A 15,779-nucleotide genomic window follows, 5' to 3' on the forward strand; every position below is an offset into this window, starting at 1 on the left:
CCTTATTTCGTTAAGGCTAAAACCACTTCTAAACCCTTACTATCATTTGATTTGTTGTTTTTTATGTATATTAGTAAAACTAATCCTAGGCTCTTAACTTGTACAATTCAGATTTATCTTTGCTTTTGAATTTGATTTGCCTTTCCTTGCAGTTTAGTTTGTCCAGTAAACTGTTGTGCTAAACGATTATTATATTATTATTACTGTTATTTTATTTAAAAGAAGGAAGAATTCAAATAAATGATCTAGATTTGATTTAAATCCTACAATTGATTCAGCTTGTGCACTTTAAATTTTCGTATGTTCCCCTTTGCCTTTTAGATTTTAGACTACTTTTCGATAAATACTAGCTTGAACATGCCGAGAAATTATTCAAAGAATAAAAAAACAGCCTATTTATTAAGAATATCTCTGAATACAACAAATCTAGAAGAACTTTTGAGATCTCTTCTATCGGAAAAAGCTTTATATTTCCAGTAGAGGAACTACTAAAAACATTACCAACCTGTATCGAAATAGGCCTTGACTCACTAACTACGGCTGCTAATTGCTTCATTTGATTGTAAACTCATGAGCTTCACATTATTTTAAATACTATGTGCTGTGATGCTATGCCTTTTCTGTTGGAACCACGAAAGTAGCATAATGATTTAGTGATTATACACAAGTTCCGTAACCTTTTATATAGCAAACCATGGTATCCAAATCTCTTTACATGATATATGACACACATGATATCTATGAAGACTGGACGAAGACGTAGGTTGAAGGTTAGACAAGAAGATATGACACAATTCAACACTAGGTTGAAAGAGAGCAAAATAATATGTATATGCGTATGAAGGTTATGATAGTATTCTTCTATTAAACATGAGCACAAAAACACGTAGTTTGAAGTTGATATTGATATATAGCAAAGCAATATGTATAAGCAGATGATGGCTAGATCACCAATACGGTTCAAAAGTCATAAAAACTCCATTTGTCGAATATGACAGTAAAAGGCACTGAAATTTATAGTAAAAGTTGTCATTTGTATAAAGTTGAATACAAAGAACATGACTTAGTTAATTTTTATTTGTACAAATTGTTGTAAAGTTTAATATAAGAACATCTACAACGGTTAGTTATTATATAAATTGTGGCAGCACATCCATTGTAATTTGTTATGTCAACATACAGATTTTTGTTGTTTTCCATTCTGTAAATCCTGTCAAGATTTCTGTTGTTTTCTATTGTGCAAACTCTATACATGATTTTGTGGGGTGATTTCCACTTTGTTTGTCTTTGCTACCCACTTATTTGAATGTTTCAAAAGTTAGTTGCATTTTGATTTGAACCAATAATTGTGGCGTGGTTCAGTTGTGATGCGATTACTTAGATCAATTATGTTGTTGTCTGGGAGGAAGTGACCGTAATTGGTGCATCAAACTTTGTTTTTTTTTTATGTAGATTTTTTTGTTTGCTGCTCCCCACTTATTTTACCTTTGTTTCCCATTTATATTTGTCTTTCAAAAGTCAGTTTTATTTTCATTTTAAGCAATTAATCTGACTTGTTCTAGTTGTGATTTGGTTACTTAGTGTAATTGTTGGTTCAATTGTGCAGCTGTTTGGGAGCAAGTGACCATGGTTGGTGCATGAAACTTTGTTTTTTTTTTTCATTAGGTAGACTTTGTATAGAATTTTGTTCACTGTTCTTCACTTATTTTGCCTTTACTCTCCATTATTTTTCCTATTTCAAAAGTCAGTTTTATTTTCATTTTAACACGTTAATCTGAGTTGTTTTATTTGTGATGTGGTTAATAATATCAATTATGTTGTTGTATGGGAGGAGGTGATCATGGTTGGTGCATCAAACTTTGTTTTTTTACCTTTAGGCAGATTTGGTACAAAATTTTGTTCGTTACTTCCACTTATTTTGTCTTTGTTTTCCATTTATATTTGTCTTTCGAAAGTCAATTTTGTTTTGATTTTAAAAAGTTAATCTGGGTTGTTTCAGTTATGATGTGGTTAGTCAGATACATTCTGTGGAAGGAAGTGACCATGGTTGGTACATCAAACTTTGTTTTTTTTCGTTAGACAAACCCTGAATTTTGTTTGATGCTCCTCACTTATTCTGTCTTTGTTCTCCATTTATATTTGTCCTTCGAAAGTCAGTTTTATTTTGATTTTAACAAATTAACTTGACTTGTTTTGACTGTGATGTGGTTACTTAGTATAATTATGCAGTTGTTTGGAAGCAGTGAGCATGATTGGTATATGAATTCGAAACTTTATTGTGCTCTATTAGGTAGACCTTGTACATAATTTTGTTTGCTGTTCTCCATGAATTTTGCCTTTGTGCCCCCTACTATTTTTCTGTTTTGAAAGTAAGTTTTATTTTGATTTTAACAAATTAACCTGATTTGTTTCAACTTTGATGTGGTTACTTAGATCCATTGTCGTTTGAGAGGAAGTGACCATATTTGGTGTATGAAACTTTGTTGTTCTCTAATTAGTCAGACCCTTACAGAATTTTGTTCGCTACTCTTCGTTTATTTTGCCTTTGCTTCCTATACTTTTTCTTGTTTCGATGGTCGTTTTTTATTTATTTTAACAAGTAAACCTGCTTTGTTTCATGCGATGTTGTTACTTAGATCAATTCTGTTATTGTTTGGGAAGAAGTGATCATGTTTGGGTTGGGGAGCTTAAATACTTTTATGCATTATGGCAAACATACCCAATTAACAACAATAATTCTTTTCTACTGAACTTATATTCAACCCCTACCCTACGCTGCTTGTATATATTATTTCATCTGATTTTAGATAATGTTGTAGAAAACTACAGAAAAATCCTACATAAAACCAGAAACACAACAAAAGGTGGACAACACATGAAAAACTACAATTAACATGCACATCCACTAGACTAGGTTGAGATTGAGCGTTGCCAGTTGTAGACTTTAAGTATACATCAACCATGTCGCACGGGACAATGTTTTCATTCCTGGTAATGTTACAGCAATTTTTCTGAAAAGGGGCCTGTACATAACATAATATATAGCAAGTTAGACACAGGACAAACCACGATTTAAAACAAAATTTTCAAATGCAAAAACTTTAAGCAAATGATTAGGATTTAGAAGTGAAGAACAAGAAAAAGTTCATGATATCTAATGAAGTAAGAAAAAATCACAATTAAAACAATTTTCAATTAGCTTATTTTAGGGAGTCCCGTAATACTTTTTCTTTTGCAGCTTCATGACAGAACTTCTAAACAAAACGAGATTATTTAATCACCAGAAATAATAATTCCCAATTGCACGGTTTGTTCCAAATTCACTAGGTCAGGAAACTATTCAGTCATTAGCAAGAAGAAGACACGCTTTTAACAGGTTTTTTCTGCAAATATAACAGCACAGTGCAAGGACAGCCAAAATAGGATAACATCCCTCCTCCCACTCTGCCCAGATATCTCTCTCTATGATGTTCACATATCCTGATCATAAACACATTGAAGAAAAGAAGAGAGCGAATAGATTCTTAGTTTTCTCTAGGTCTTTTATACATTGCAAAGGAAGTTTGTGATGTATCTGTCTAATCTAAAGCTTGAGCTGTTATTCATTTCATCTTAGTGGACTTACTTGTTGTGAGTCATTCATTCTGAAGGAACTACTCAAGGCTGAGAACAGTGGCACCTTAACCGTTCCAGTTATGTAGTTAATATCTTAGATAATTTATAACTCATTTAACCATGAAACACTAATCCTCTTTTATATGATTGACCAATTTTTATTAACTTCCATCTATAGCTCAAAGCATTGATCTGAGTCTCATCCCACAGTCTAGCCAGTGACTGTAAAGAATGAAATCATTATTTGAGCAGGTGTACTTTCCTTGGTCAAACAATATCTTCTTTACTAAACTAGCCCAAACTTTCCGTTAGTGTTGAATTAGTAATTAGCCAAAAATGAACATGAAATAGGTCATTAGAAGATTCCGGACAAAAGAGCCATGTCATGCAACAGGGGCATATAAAGTATTTTATGAAGTCAGTCTACCATTGATTAGCAATTACCATTTGTCCACAAGATCAGTTTTGTTCCCAACAAGAACAACAATAACATCACTGCCTCTTTCACTGCGCACCTCTTCTATCCACTTTGGTGTGTTTAGGAAAGTCTGGCGGCCTATATGATGAGAACAACAAATAATAAGAAAGCATCCCATCACTATGTTTAGGAGCAATGAACAAACCATTATTTTGTTTAGGAGCAATGAACAAAACCTATGCACAAGTTATTTGAATCGTTCAGATCATGTTGTCTAAGAATAATAAGTAGCAGCTGCAAGAGGAAGCTACTTTTGAGAAGCTCTGGTTCCTGATAATGTATCACCTAGTTGCCACAGGAACCTTTAGACCCACCTTATGTGAAAAATAAATATTTCAGTCACATTCTAAAGAAAGAAAATGGAATAACTTAAATGAGGTGAAACTTTTTTGTTCTCTTTTAATATTCCAAGTACATGTTCCTCTCAGATATAACTCTTCTTCCCCAGTAAGAAATAAATAATGAATGCAAACTCAGCTCTACAAAATCTATGTTTTAATTAACCGGCATCAAAGAAAACAAATATAATTACCTATTGGTAATTGTTGTGGTGAAATTCCAAGAAACTATAAACTGCGAAGGAAATAGGTGAAAGAAAGCACATCTATGTGGCTTACTTGCAACGTCATAAACAATAACAGCAACAGATGAATCCCTAATGTAGCTTGGAATAAGACTTCTAACTAAATCTTTACTGTCCAGCTGCATCCCTGCGACACATGAAAAGAAATGTGAGGAAGGAAAAAATCTTGAAATCATTCAATTAAAGTACAACAGTGTCATGTTTCTGTATGAAAACTAAAAAACTACCAACCAAATTGAATTCAATCCATTTTTAGCCACTGTACATCAATATTTGAAATAAAGCCAAATATACAAAAGCAGAAGAAATTAAAGACTGCTGATTATAATATGGCTTATAGCATCATGTTCATCTTAAATCAATCCACTTCAAAACCAAAAGCTGCTTTCATACTATAAATTACAAAGGAATACACAAGAAGAGCTAACAATATTTGGAAACCATTGCAAATAGACATTGCAGTGAGACTAAAAGTTATGAGATTAAGACAAAAAAGTTTAATAATCTAGGTATGACCCTTTAACCCTTCTCGGAGCGACCCTATGTCGGTACAAAGTTTGATCAAGAGGGGGAAAGTGCACTGTTTGGGAAGGACGGAGCGGGCGAGCATTCTGTGGTAGTAGAAGCAAGGAGCAGCAGGGAAATCGGGCTTACGAGTGTAGGCGCGATGATGGTGTTGCAGTGAAACGCATCGGCATTGTGGAGATGGTCGAAAAAGGAAGTGGCGCGTGGGAAAGTGAGGGAATGGGAACACAGTTTCTTGATGGCTAAGGTGGCAAAGAGAGAGTGTTGGGAGAGGCCAGAAACGACCAGTTGGACCAAAAGCTGGGTCAACTCCTGCACCTCCTTCCATGACTCCAGTGCCGCAAAGAGCACTTGCTCCTGTTTCCCCCTAACACTCTTTTCCTTGAGGAATTAACATTACATTCTACTTTCCTCATCCATTTTTGTCTGTGTTGCCCGTTAACTTTATATAACCTTTACCCTTTCGATTTTCAATGTTCATGAAAATATTAACCATCTCCATTCAACGATTTGAGGTTTTAAAATAAAATGGAGAAAGTCTATTCAATTTTATATCTTGAAACTCTTAGGAAAATAATATTTTCAATCTTAATATAATATGCTCACAGTCATGCTTTGCTCATCAAATATTTCCATCAATTTCTTCCTGTTGTGTAATAGAAGACTGAATATCATCTTAAACTATCTTCATGCTAAAGCTCATGTCATAAGTTTTTATTTTACTCTTTTATTCTCGTTATATTTCATCATTTTTAAGATCTCATTATAATTTTTAATCTCATAAAAGAATATTAGAAAATCTAATTTAATATTATTACTTTTATAATTTATTAAAAAATAATTAATTTTACCATAAAAACTTATTTTCTATTCTTATGACTTAATATTTTATTTAAAATTCAAGAGTCCTACATGATATATTTATCAGCAAGTTACGTTGAAAAAGTTTTATAAAATTTACATGTTAAATTTATAACTCTGAATATGAGCTTTGAGATAAAGATGTTAAACCTATATCAGCAATTACTTATTATTCTTTTGAAGTACTCTGGGGTAATACATTCTTCTACCTTTGAATACATTCCTTGCTAGCTTTCAGAATTATGATAAAGAACAGTAGAAGGAAAATGCGACAATGACAACTTCTGTCTTTTAGTCAAACAAAACAATAATGAATAACCAACTAACCAATGATATGTGTAATATTGGTTCTTTCACTTGATTTTAGTAATTTTTCTCACATGAAGTTGTTTAAGTCGTAAGGACTGATGAATCTTTACAGAACTGAGACAAACACATTTCAAAATATATATACTGAAGCAGAAAGATACAAAACTTTAGGAAAAGGCACATTTAGCAAGCACATCCACCCGACTCAGATTGGGAATCATGGTTACCAGAAGACCTCAGGTTCACGTCGACCATATCTTCCTGTTTTGTGGTAGATAGTGTCTCCATTCCGGGTAATGCAGCAGCAATTTTTCGAAAGAGGGCCTAAAAATGTAGGTTTGATAAAGCAGCACGATAAAATGTATGGACCAAGCATATAAAGCAATATCTATATCGTAAATGCCGGCAAGTATATCTAAATTCCAACATACAAGGAGTAAACATTAGGAAAATTTTATGTTGTTTTATAGAAAAAAACCAACTGTTGTATTCATTCCGAAGAACATATCTCAATCGGAAATGACGCCTAAAACCATTCTCTAGAGGGATTTTTATCAATTATCCCCCATTTGAACCATTTAAAACATCTCATCCAAAGCAACATTGGCTCTACACACAAAAAAATTGTTAAAAAATAAAAATAAAATACACGCTTCTCACTACCGAGTGGTGAACATAACTTTTTTTTCTGGATAATTTCAAGCTGATACTTGTTAAATATTTATGGCAAAGAAGGGAGATGTTTACCTTTATATTGAAACCAGCTTTTGCACTAGCTTCAATAAACATAACGTTCAGCTCTCGGGACTTTCCTTCCCCCTCCTCCGTAGACACTTGCCTGTAGTTTCATATTATAGAATATTAGTTGTAATGAAAAGACAATGCATAAAATACATTATTCTGGCAACAAATTTGTTCCTGTATTATTAGGATGCAAGGTGAGTTGTCAAGCATTTCATTGGCAGCTACTTGCGTATAAGGGATTTCTAAATATTTGTAAAAAATTATTAGTCACTGTACCATAGCAATGTCATGGTGGAAATAAGCTACTGAATGGAAATGCAAAATGCAAAACAGTTCATAAGACATTCAAACCTGAATGCAGAGCATTGAAGAAGCATCTCACGGATTAAACCGTTCATGCTAAAGCCTAAAATAGTAAATGAAGTTCTCACTTTCTTAGATTATCAAAGGATATGGGTTCTGCTAATTTTTAACGGATAACAGTGTGTTAGGCCTCTTATAAATTAATATTATAAGAAGAGAATCGAGATCTAGGCTTTAAGTGCTAAACTAATTCAGTCCTACTAAAAAGCCTAAACCCCTATTCTCATCTTATAATATTTACTTATAATAGACCTAACAATTGCTCAGAGGCAGTTACGCTTACTAATAACTGCTAAAATAACTAATAACTACTAAAACAATTGGGTCTTACTAACAGGTATAAATCACAAGGAAAATGTTTGTTCGACAACAATATTTTGCCAACTTTTTGACAACGCCACGTGGCATTGTTTCATTGATTGGTTTTAAAAGGCTTTTTTAAAAGGTGGAATTTGTTCAGAAGGGCAATTTTGGAATGAATTTGGATAGAAACTCCTTTTAGCAGTTTATTTTTTCAGATTCACTTGCAGTTTGGTTTTCTCAACTCTCTCTCCACCATTGAAGCTTCCATCTCTCTCCACCATTGAAGCATCCATCTCTCTCCACCGTTTGGGTTCTCTTCGTTCCTCGCTTTTCTTCACCACTATTGAAATGTTGTTTCTCTCTCCCTTTTGAGTTTGAGTTCGACTTTTCTTACTTCGTTTCTTGGGTCATTTGGTCACTGTCGAGGATTTTGTCTCTCTCTCAATTTCCCCATTTTTTGATGCTGTGACTGTGGGCTCGTTGGCGGTATATATCCCTCATTTTGGAATTTTGTTGATTTTGGCGTGCATTGTCGTTGGCGACATTTTCGTGGTTATGTAAGTCTTTGGCTTTTGTCTCCCATTGTGGTTGGCGGTATTTCTCCCAAGGTTTGGGTTTTCTCACACACACCGTAGAGGTTGGTATCACCAAGGTTTGGGCTTTTTCGCACACACCATTGATTCATTACCAAACTTCACATTAGAAGTTGTAGAAACCATCAACCATGACCAACAAGGGTCCTTCATTCATAAAATCTTAAAAACACTCATAACAAACAAAAAACAATCATGGGGAGCGCGGTTGTCACACCTGGGTAGCACAGATCAGCTTTCAGTACAAAACTGCAAATTTAACCTGGTAATCGATTACAACCTTTCTTTAAGCGATTACAAGTGCATGTCTCCAGTGTGTATGGTGCAGGACCTAACCTGCGTTGCTAAGACCACCCAGGATGGGTCTTCCCTACACAGAAGACTTACTAAACTTCACACTACAAGTTGTGAAAACCATCAACCATGACCAACAAGGGTCCTCCATTGACAATATCTTAAAAAGACACTCACAACAAACAAAAAACAATCATGGGGAGCGCAATTGTCACATTTGGGTAGCGCAGATCAACTTTCAGTACAAAATTACAATTTTAACCTGGTAATCGATTACAACTTCTCTGTAAGCGATTATAAGTGCATATGTCCAGTGTGTATGGTGTAGGAACATGTTAGCTCATTGAATTGTTGAGAAAAAAGGAAAAATTCAACAAAAATAGAGAATGGGGAGCAGTGTTCATATAGCTGGGGAGTACAGTTGAAGTTTCTGTACAAATTACCCTTTTTCCTCTGGTAATCGATTATAGGGGTCTTGTAATCGATTACCAGAGGAAAAAGGGTAATGTGTACAAAAACTTCAACTGTACTCCCCAGCTAGATGAACACTGCTCCCCAACTCTGTTTTTTTGAACTTTGCTACTTGTTTTGTTCTTAACTTTCTCCACCGAACTCCAAATGACTTGATTCTTGTTTTGTTGGAATCTAGACTCAAAGAGCTTTCCAACAAAACAAGAATCAACTCATTTGGAGTTCGATGGAGAATGTTATGAGGAAAACAACCAGCAAAGGTCAGAGGTGGTAGAAATATATAAAACGTTAACTTTAAGGAATTAACTGCACCTACTCAGATGTCCAAAAATTATAAATTAGTAGTCATTGGAAAGATATTTGAGTCTACTTTCTAATAAAAAAAGAATCACATCATTTGGAGGTCTGTGGAAAAAGTTATGAGCAAAACAACCAGCAAAGGTTAGAGGTGGTAGAAATATATAAAACGTTAACTTTAAGGAATTAACTGCACCTATTCAGGTGTCCAAAAATTATAAATTAGTAGTCATTGGAAAGATATTTGAGTCTACTTTCTAATAAAAAAAGAATCACATCATTGGAGGTCTGTGGAAAAAGTTATGATTAAAATAGTCAGCAAAGGTCAAAGTTGACAGCATGGGTTATGCACCTCACCTCAATTGGAGAAAACCACGAACCAAGGTAGTTCAAGTTCATGACAGTTTTTGCACAACTCGTAGAGGAAGAAGTTATTAACTTCTGCAATCAATTGACGACAAACATCTTCTTAAATTACATTTCATTGTATACTGTTATGTATCTTTTCATTTCAAAACTTGTTGTTTCGTGAAATGTCATTACGTTTTTTTATTAATGTATGTGCTTTTTAATATTGTTATAATTTTTCATTACTCAATACCCTTCATTATTTCGTTTATATTTGTTTAATATTGAAGTATTCCAACTTGAAGTGTTCCATTAATGATCCATCCATAAAACCTTCAAAAGACAGTCATAACGAATCCAAAATATTACTGGGGAGTGCTTAAGCCACGTCTGGGTAGCACTCTTCAACTTTCGGTACAAAAGGAGATTTTTCTACTGGTAAGCGATTACCAGCTCCCTGTAATCGATTACAACAACATCAGTTCTTTGTCAATGGTGCAGGAACTCACCTCTCAACCCAGAAACACCTTAACTTGGTCTTTCAATGATGACGAACAAACAACTGCAAAAATGGAGGAGGGAGAACACTGCTATGAAGAGAGAAGTTGAAATGAAATTCAAATCCTTAAAATGGAGAGAGAAGACAGTGAAAAGGAGAGAAGATAGAGTTCGAAAACGAAGAGGGCAGTTTCGGAATCCAAACTTCAACCCATTCTAAATCAGATTTTAAATTAAAAAAAACATTCAAATTCGACCAATTAAAACTTGACACGTGGCGTTGTCAAATCTTTGTCAAATTGGCGTTGTTGGAATATCGCGATCCAAATCGCAACTCTTCTCTTATAATATTTATTAACAAAAGCTACGCAACATTTTTATGCGTGTTTCAGTTAGCTTATTTTAGGAAGCCCGTAATCACTTTTTCTTTTGCAGCTTCAAGACAGAACTTCTAAACAAAACGAGATATTTCATCACCAGAAATATTATTTCCCAATTGCACGGTTTGTTCCAAATTCACTAGGTCAGGAAAGAATATTCAGTCATTAGCAAGAAAAAGACACGCTTTTAACAGGTTTTTGCTGCAAATATAGCAGACAGTGCAAGGACAGCCAAAATAGGATAGCATCCCTCCTCCCACTTTGCCCAGATATCTCGCTCTCTCTGATGTTCACATATCCAGATCATAAATACATTGAAGAAAAGAAGAGAACGAATAAAGCCCCAAAAATGTCATTGAAGACAATGGAGGAACTCGTCAGCTAACTAGATTCTTAGTTTTCTCTAGATCTTTTACACATTGCAAAGGAAGTTTGTGATGTATCTGTCTAATCTAAAGCTTGATCTGTTATTCATTTCATCATAGTGGACTTGTTGTGAGTCATTCATTCTCAAGGAACTATTCAAGGCTGGGAACAGTGGCACCGTAACTGTTCCAGGTATGTAGTTAATATCTTAGACTATTCATAACTCATTTAACCATGAAACACTAATCCTCTTTTATATGGTTGACCAATTTTTATTAACTTCCATCTATTGCTCAAGGTATTGTTCTCTGAGTCTCATCCCACAGTCATGCCCGTGACTAAAGAATGAAATGATTATTTGTACTGGTGTACTTTCCTTGGTCAAACAATATCTAAATAAACTAGCCCAAACTTTCCGTTAAAGTTGAATTAGTAATTAGCAAAACATGAACATGAAATAGGTCATTACAAGATTGCGGACAAAAGAGCCATGACATGCAACAGGGGCATATAAAGAATTTGATGAAGTCAGTCTACCACTGATTAGCAATTACCTTTTGTCCACAAGATCAGTTTTGTTCCCAACAAGAACAACAATAACATCACTGCCTCTTTCACTACGCACCTCTTCTATCCACTTTGGTGTGTTTAGGAAAGTCTGGCGGCCTATATGATGAGAACAGCAAATAATAAGAAAGCATCACATCACTATGTTTAGGAGCAATAAACAAACCATCATTATGTTTAGGAGCAATGAACAAAACCTATGCACAAGTTATTTGAATGAAAAAAACAACTATAATTATCTATCAGTAATTGTTGTGGTGAAATGTCCAAGAAACTATAAACTGCGAAGGAAATAGGTGAAAGAAAGCACATCTATGTGGCTTACTTGCAACGTCATAAACAATAACAGCAACAGATGAATCCCTAATGTAGCTTGGAATAAGACTTCTAAATCTTTCCTGTCCAGCTGTATCCCTGCGACCCATGAAAAGAAAGGTGAGGTTTGGAGAAGAAAAAATCTTGAAATCATTGAATTAAAGTACAACAGTGTCATGCTTTTGCATGGAAACTAAAAAACTACCAACCAAATTGAATTCAATCCATTTTTACCCACTGTACATCAATATTCGAAATAAAGCCAAATATACAAAAGCAGAAGAAATTAAAGACTGCTGATTATAATATGGTTTATAGCATCATGTTCAGCTTAAAAATCCAGTTCAAAACCATAAACTGTTTTCATACTATAAATTACAAAGGAATACACAAGAAGGGCTAACAATATTTGGAAACCATTGCAAATAGACATTGTAGTGAGCTAAAAGTTATGAGATTAAGACAAAAACGTTTAAAAGTTAAATGGATAAATTTTTTGCCAAGTTACTCCGAGACCTTTCCCCGTTTATGTTACACTCACACCTTTCTTGTTTTGACTTTATAATGCTACACACTAACTATTCTCTATTCCTTTCACGGCCGTGTCTGTTAATGTAAAGTTATCACACGAGTTGTACATGTCCGTTTAATGCATTTTCATACCTAAAATATCTGTTTAATGCATTTTCATGTCTAAAATTATTCATATATAACTCCTTCAAATCAAGTTATGTGCGTGCTTTTGGAGTTTCTTTAATACTAACCTCACATGACGACCTTATATTAATGGGAACAGTTCCCTAACGAAGCAAGGGTGAGATGCCATGGCATTATAGAATTCAGAAGGTTTTTTGCGATCTCAAAAATGGAGGGTTACAAGGGTAATATTGGCTAATCAGAAGAAGTGTCAACTTAATTTGCTCCAAATTTTTCAGGGAAGAAAGCAAAATGTTAATAATCATAAAATATCACATCTTCACTAATGCACATTCTCATATAGCAAATAATTCTTCGAAATAAAATAAAATAAAATAAAATATAATATAATATAACATACAAAAGAAACAAGATAAACATCAAATTATAATGTGTGCGCAGTTCAGTAATTTGCACGAGACATTGTTTGCCCCTTATTTGCAGGGAAGTTATCTTTACTCACTCAGGATACCAAAATTTCTTATTCCAGTATGACTTTATACTGAAGAAGGAACGCGAAAATTAGATTGTTAAAATAATAGTATTCACATTCCCCTTTGCCCTTCCGTCTTAAATCTAGACGAAACAACATTTTCTTCCCTTCCCATAACCTTTTTTTATCGTAAATATTCCTTACACTTCAGAGTAGAGTTTTCAAAAATGATCAAGTAACATCTTACCACAACTGCAGTCTAACAGTTCGATCTTCAAGATACATAGTTTTTGACAGGAAGTCAATACCGATTGTAGCCTGTTTTACAAAAGTAAAAATAAGTTTTAAGAACTATAAAATTGTAAACGACTCAATTTGGAAAAATGGGAATGAACGTAAACCAAGAATAGTATAAGACATAATTCAAGAAAAAAGTAAAGAACTCAGTAAATATCTACAATTATATCTGCTCATAATGTGGAAACAGCATTACAGGTGCTACAGAGGTTGAGAGAATAGACGCAATGAACCACAACCAGTTAAGGGATAGAGTACTTTTAGTGCCTGGTTTTTTATTTACAAGTAATGTACTACTAAACTAAACTATTTGACCTCCACATAGCTCAAGTTTTTGAGACATGTGCTACACAAGAAACTGTTTTCTGTTTCTCTCCTCCCTATGCTATTTCCTGACATGGAGTCGCATCATTAATCATAAACAAATAAAAATCACAATTGCATTAGGCACCAAATTTTTAGGATGAAAAGTATTAGAAATGTCTGCATGCTAATCAGTATTGTAAAGAGGGGGAAATGGTAAAACTCAAAAGGTCAAAGGCGAAGGGTAAAAATAATTCCACATCCCAAAACACATTGGCGTCGTAGAAGCGTCCATGGCAGAGGAGATGGAAGAAAGCATAGAAGCAAAGGGAAAGCTCGAAACAGGTAAAGGAAACTCAAAACTCTTACTGAATCTGTAAGCTTTCATACATGAGAGAAAAGGGGAACCTAGCATATAGGATTTCCGCAAACAGAGAAGGGGGAAAAAGGAAAAGAAGGGAAAAGCCTTACTAACAACTAACCTAACTAACTGATTATTGCTTCTAAGCAGTAATCCTTACTAATCCAACGGTTCTGATAGTAGTTGAACTAAGATTTTCTTAAAAACAAACGACGAAGCTAAATTCGATAAATATCACCAATCCTCTTCCAACTGTAATGATCACATGCCCATCCCACAGTAAAACCGTGATCTCATGATTTTATAAAGAATGGAGAAAGACTGGGCTGTAAATAATGAAAGTACGATCGGATCTGAGAAGAAAACCTGATACGTGTTGTCGAATTTGTCGTACATGAAGCGAGTGATTATGCTGGTTTTCCCAACGGACTGATCGCCCAAGAACACTAGCTTGTACTTTGCGAGAGCCGATACTGGCGCCATTCTCACAAATCAACCACAATGCAATGTGCACTTCAGATTTGTGGAACGCTTCACTCTGTAAACGAATCCAATTCAATTCTTTCGATAATTGGATTTTGCTTTTCTCTCTTCAGCAATCTCACAAAGAAAGAAAAGCACTGCGAGAGAAAGAATACAGAGGAAATTAAGTTAATTATGATGGGTGTGTGCTGGTGTTACTTACTCTCTCTAGTTATTATTATTATATCCTCTAGTATTTGTTAAGATTCGATCTTAGCTGGTGAGGCAACAATATTGCATAAACTTGAGAATATGAATGTGTTTATGGCTCTGTTTAGATAAATTTTGAGAAAATAAATACTACTTTAGATTTATTTACATTTACAAAAAATAAAAACAATATAGGTTATTAATTGTACTTTAAAAAAAATTGATGAAGAGGAATTGTTTTTATCAATTGGTGCTGGAAGCCTGAACCGGTACAGTGCATGTCGGCAAGACTGATTTAAAGAAGGAATACAAAGCAATTACCCATGACAGCCTAGGATCAAGTACTTTTTAAAATTAAAATGACGTCACTTAAACTAAACAAATGTATTTAATTTTGTTGATTAAACAAGTTTGATTTACGGGTTAAAAAGTAAAGCTAGAATCAAGTTTTTGTTTCGTAAAATGTCATTAAAAGTATATTATTCATTTAGTTTTCATACATATTTTATCTTTTATACCATACTTAAAAATTATCTAATTTAATTCTTGTAAATATTATTTTAATCTCGTTTACTTCTCGTACATATCATTCGTAATTTTTCTTTTAAATGCTTAGGAATTAAAAGAGATAAAAGTAATAACTTATCCTGCTTTGTTTGGCACTAGAGGAAGACTACATCAAAAAGACCTTTACCTAGACCTTCTTCAGTAATGCAGAACATAAGGGAGAAAGATGATGACCTGACGAACACCCTTGTAACAACGGAAGAAACAAACAGATCTACTGTTAACACACAGAGAAAGCCTAACAGAATTTAGAATAGTTTTTATTCAACTGCAAAATCTGGTATTAAATCCAAACCCACTAAAAACTGTAATAAGATTTATCATCTGATTTCCAATCCAAAGTGCCAAAAGCCTTTTTTATGTTCATTTGAGAGCCATATTGCCACCAAAAGGTTTATTATCTGAAAAATTAATAGTTTCCGAAGCCATAACAATGCAATCTTTAATGTCCAGCTTCACAAAACCATTCTGAGTTTTTCTTATCGCCAACCAAAAATTAACATATTAACAATTAAAGTTTTCAGATAAAAAAGACTACCA

The 15,779-nt window shown here is 34.0% G+C and overlaps 1 protein-coding gene across 1 annotated transcript; it reads right to left on the bottom strand.

Annotated features, from left to right (window-relative positions):
* Window positions 1-2,811: 2,811 nt before the first annotated feature.
* On the bottom strand, window positions 2,812-14,764 carry LOC148206820 (ras-related protein RABH1b-like). The gene is made up of 9 exons (XM_088104793.1): window positions 14,367-14,764; window positions 13,287-13,357; window positions 11,921-12,009; window positions 11,583-11,694; window positions 7,119-7,209; window positions 6,599-6,695; window positions 4,711-4,803; window positions 4,060-4,171; window positions 2,812-3,023 (listed from the first exon to the last, which is right to left on the bottom strand). The coding sequence occupies exons 1-9, from the start codon at window positions 14,481-14,483 to the stop codon at window positions 2,945-2,947; spliced, it is 861 nt and encodes a 286-aa protein (XP_087960919.1). The 5' UTR covers window positions 14,484-14,764; the 3' UTR covers window positions 2,812-2,944.
* Window positions 14,765-15,779: the final 1,015 nt, after the last annotated feature.

This window comes from Vigna umbellata, chromosome 1 (genome assembly GCF_029865625.1).
Source record: "Vigna umbellata cultivar VRB3 chromosome 1, Vumbellata_1.0, whole genome shotgun sequence".
Taxonomy (NCBI): domain Eukaryota; kingdom Viridiplantae; phylum Streptophyta; class Magnoliopsida; order Fabales; family Fabaceae; genus Vigna; species Vigna umbellata.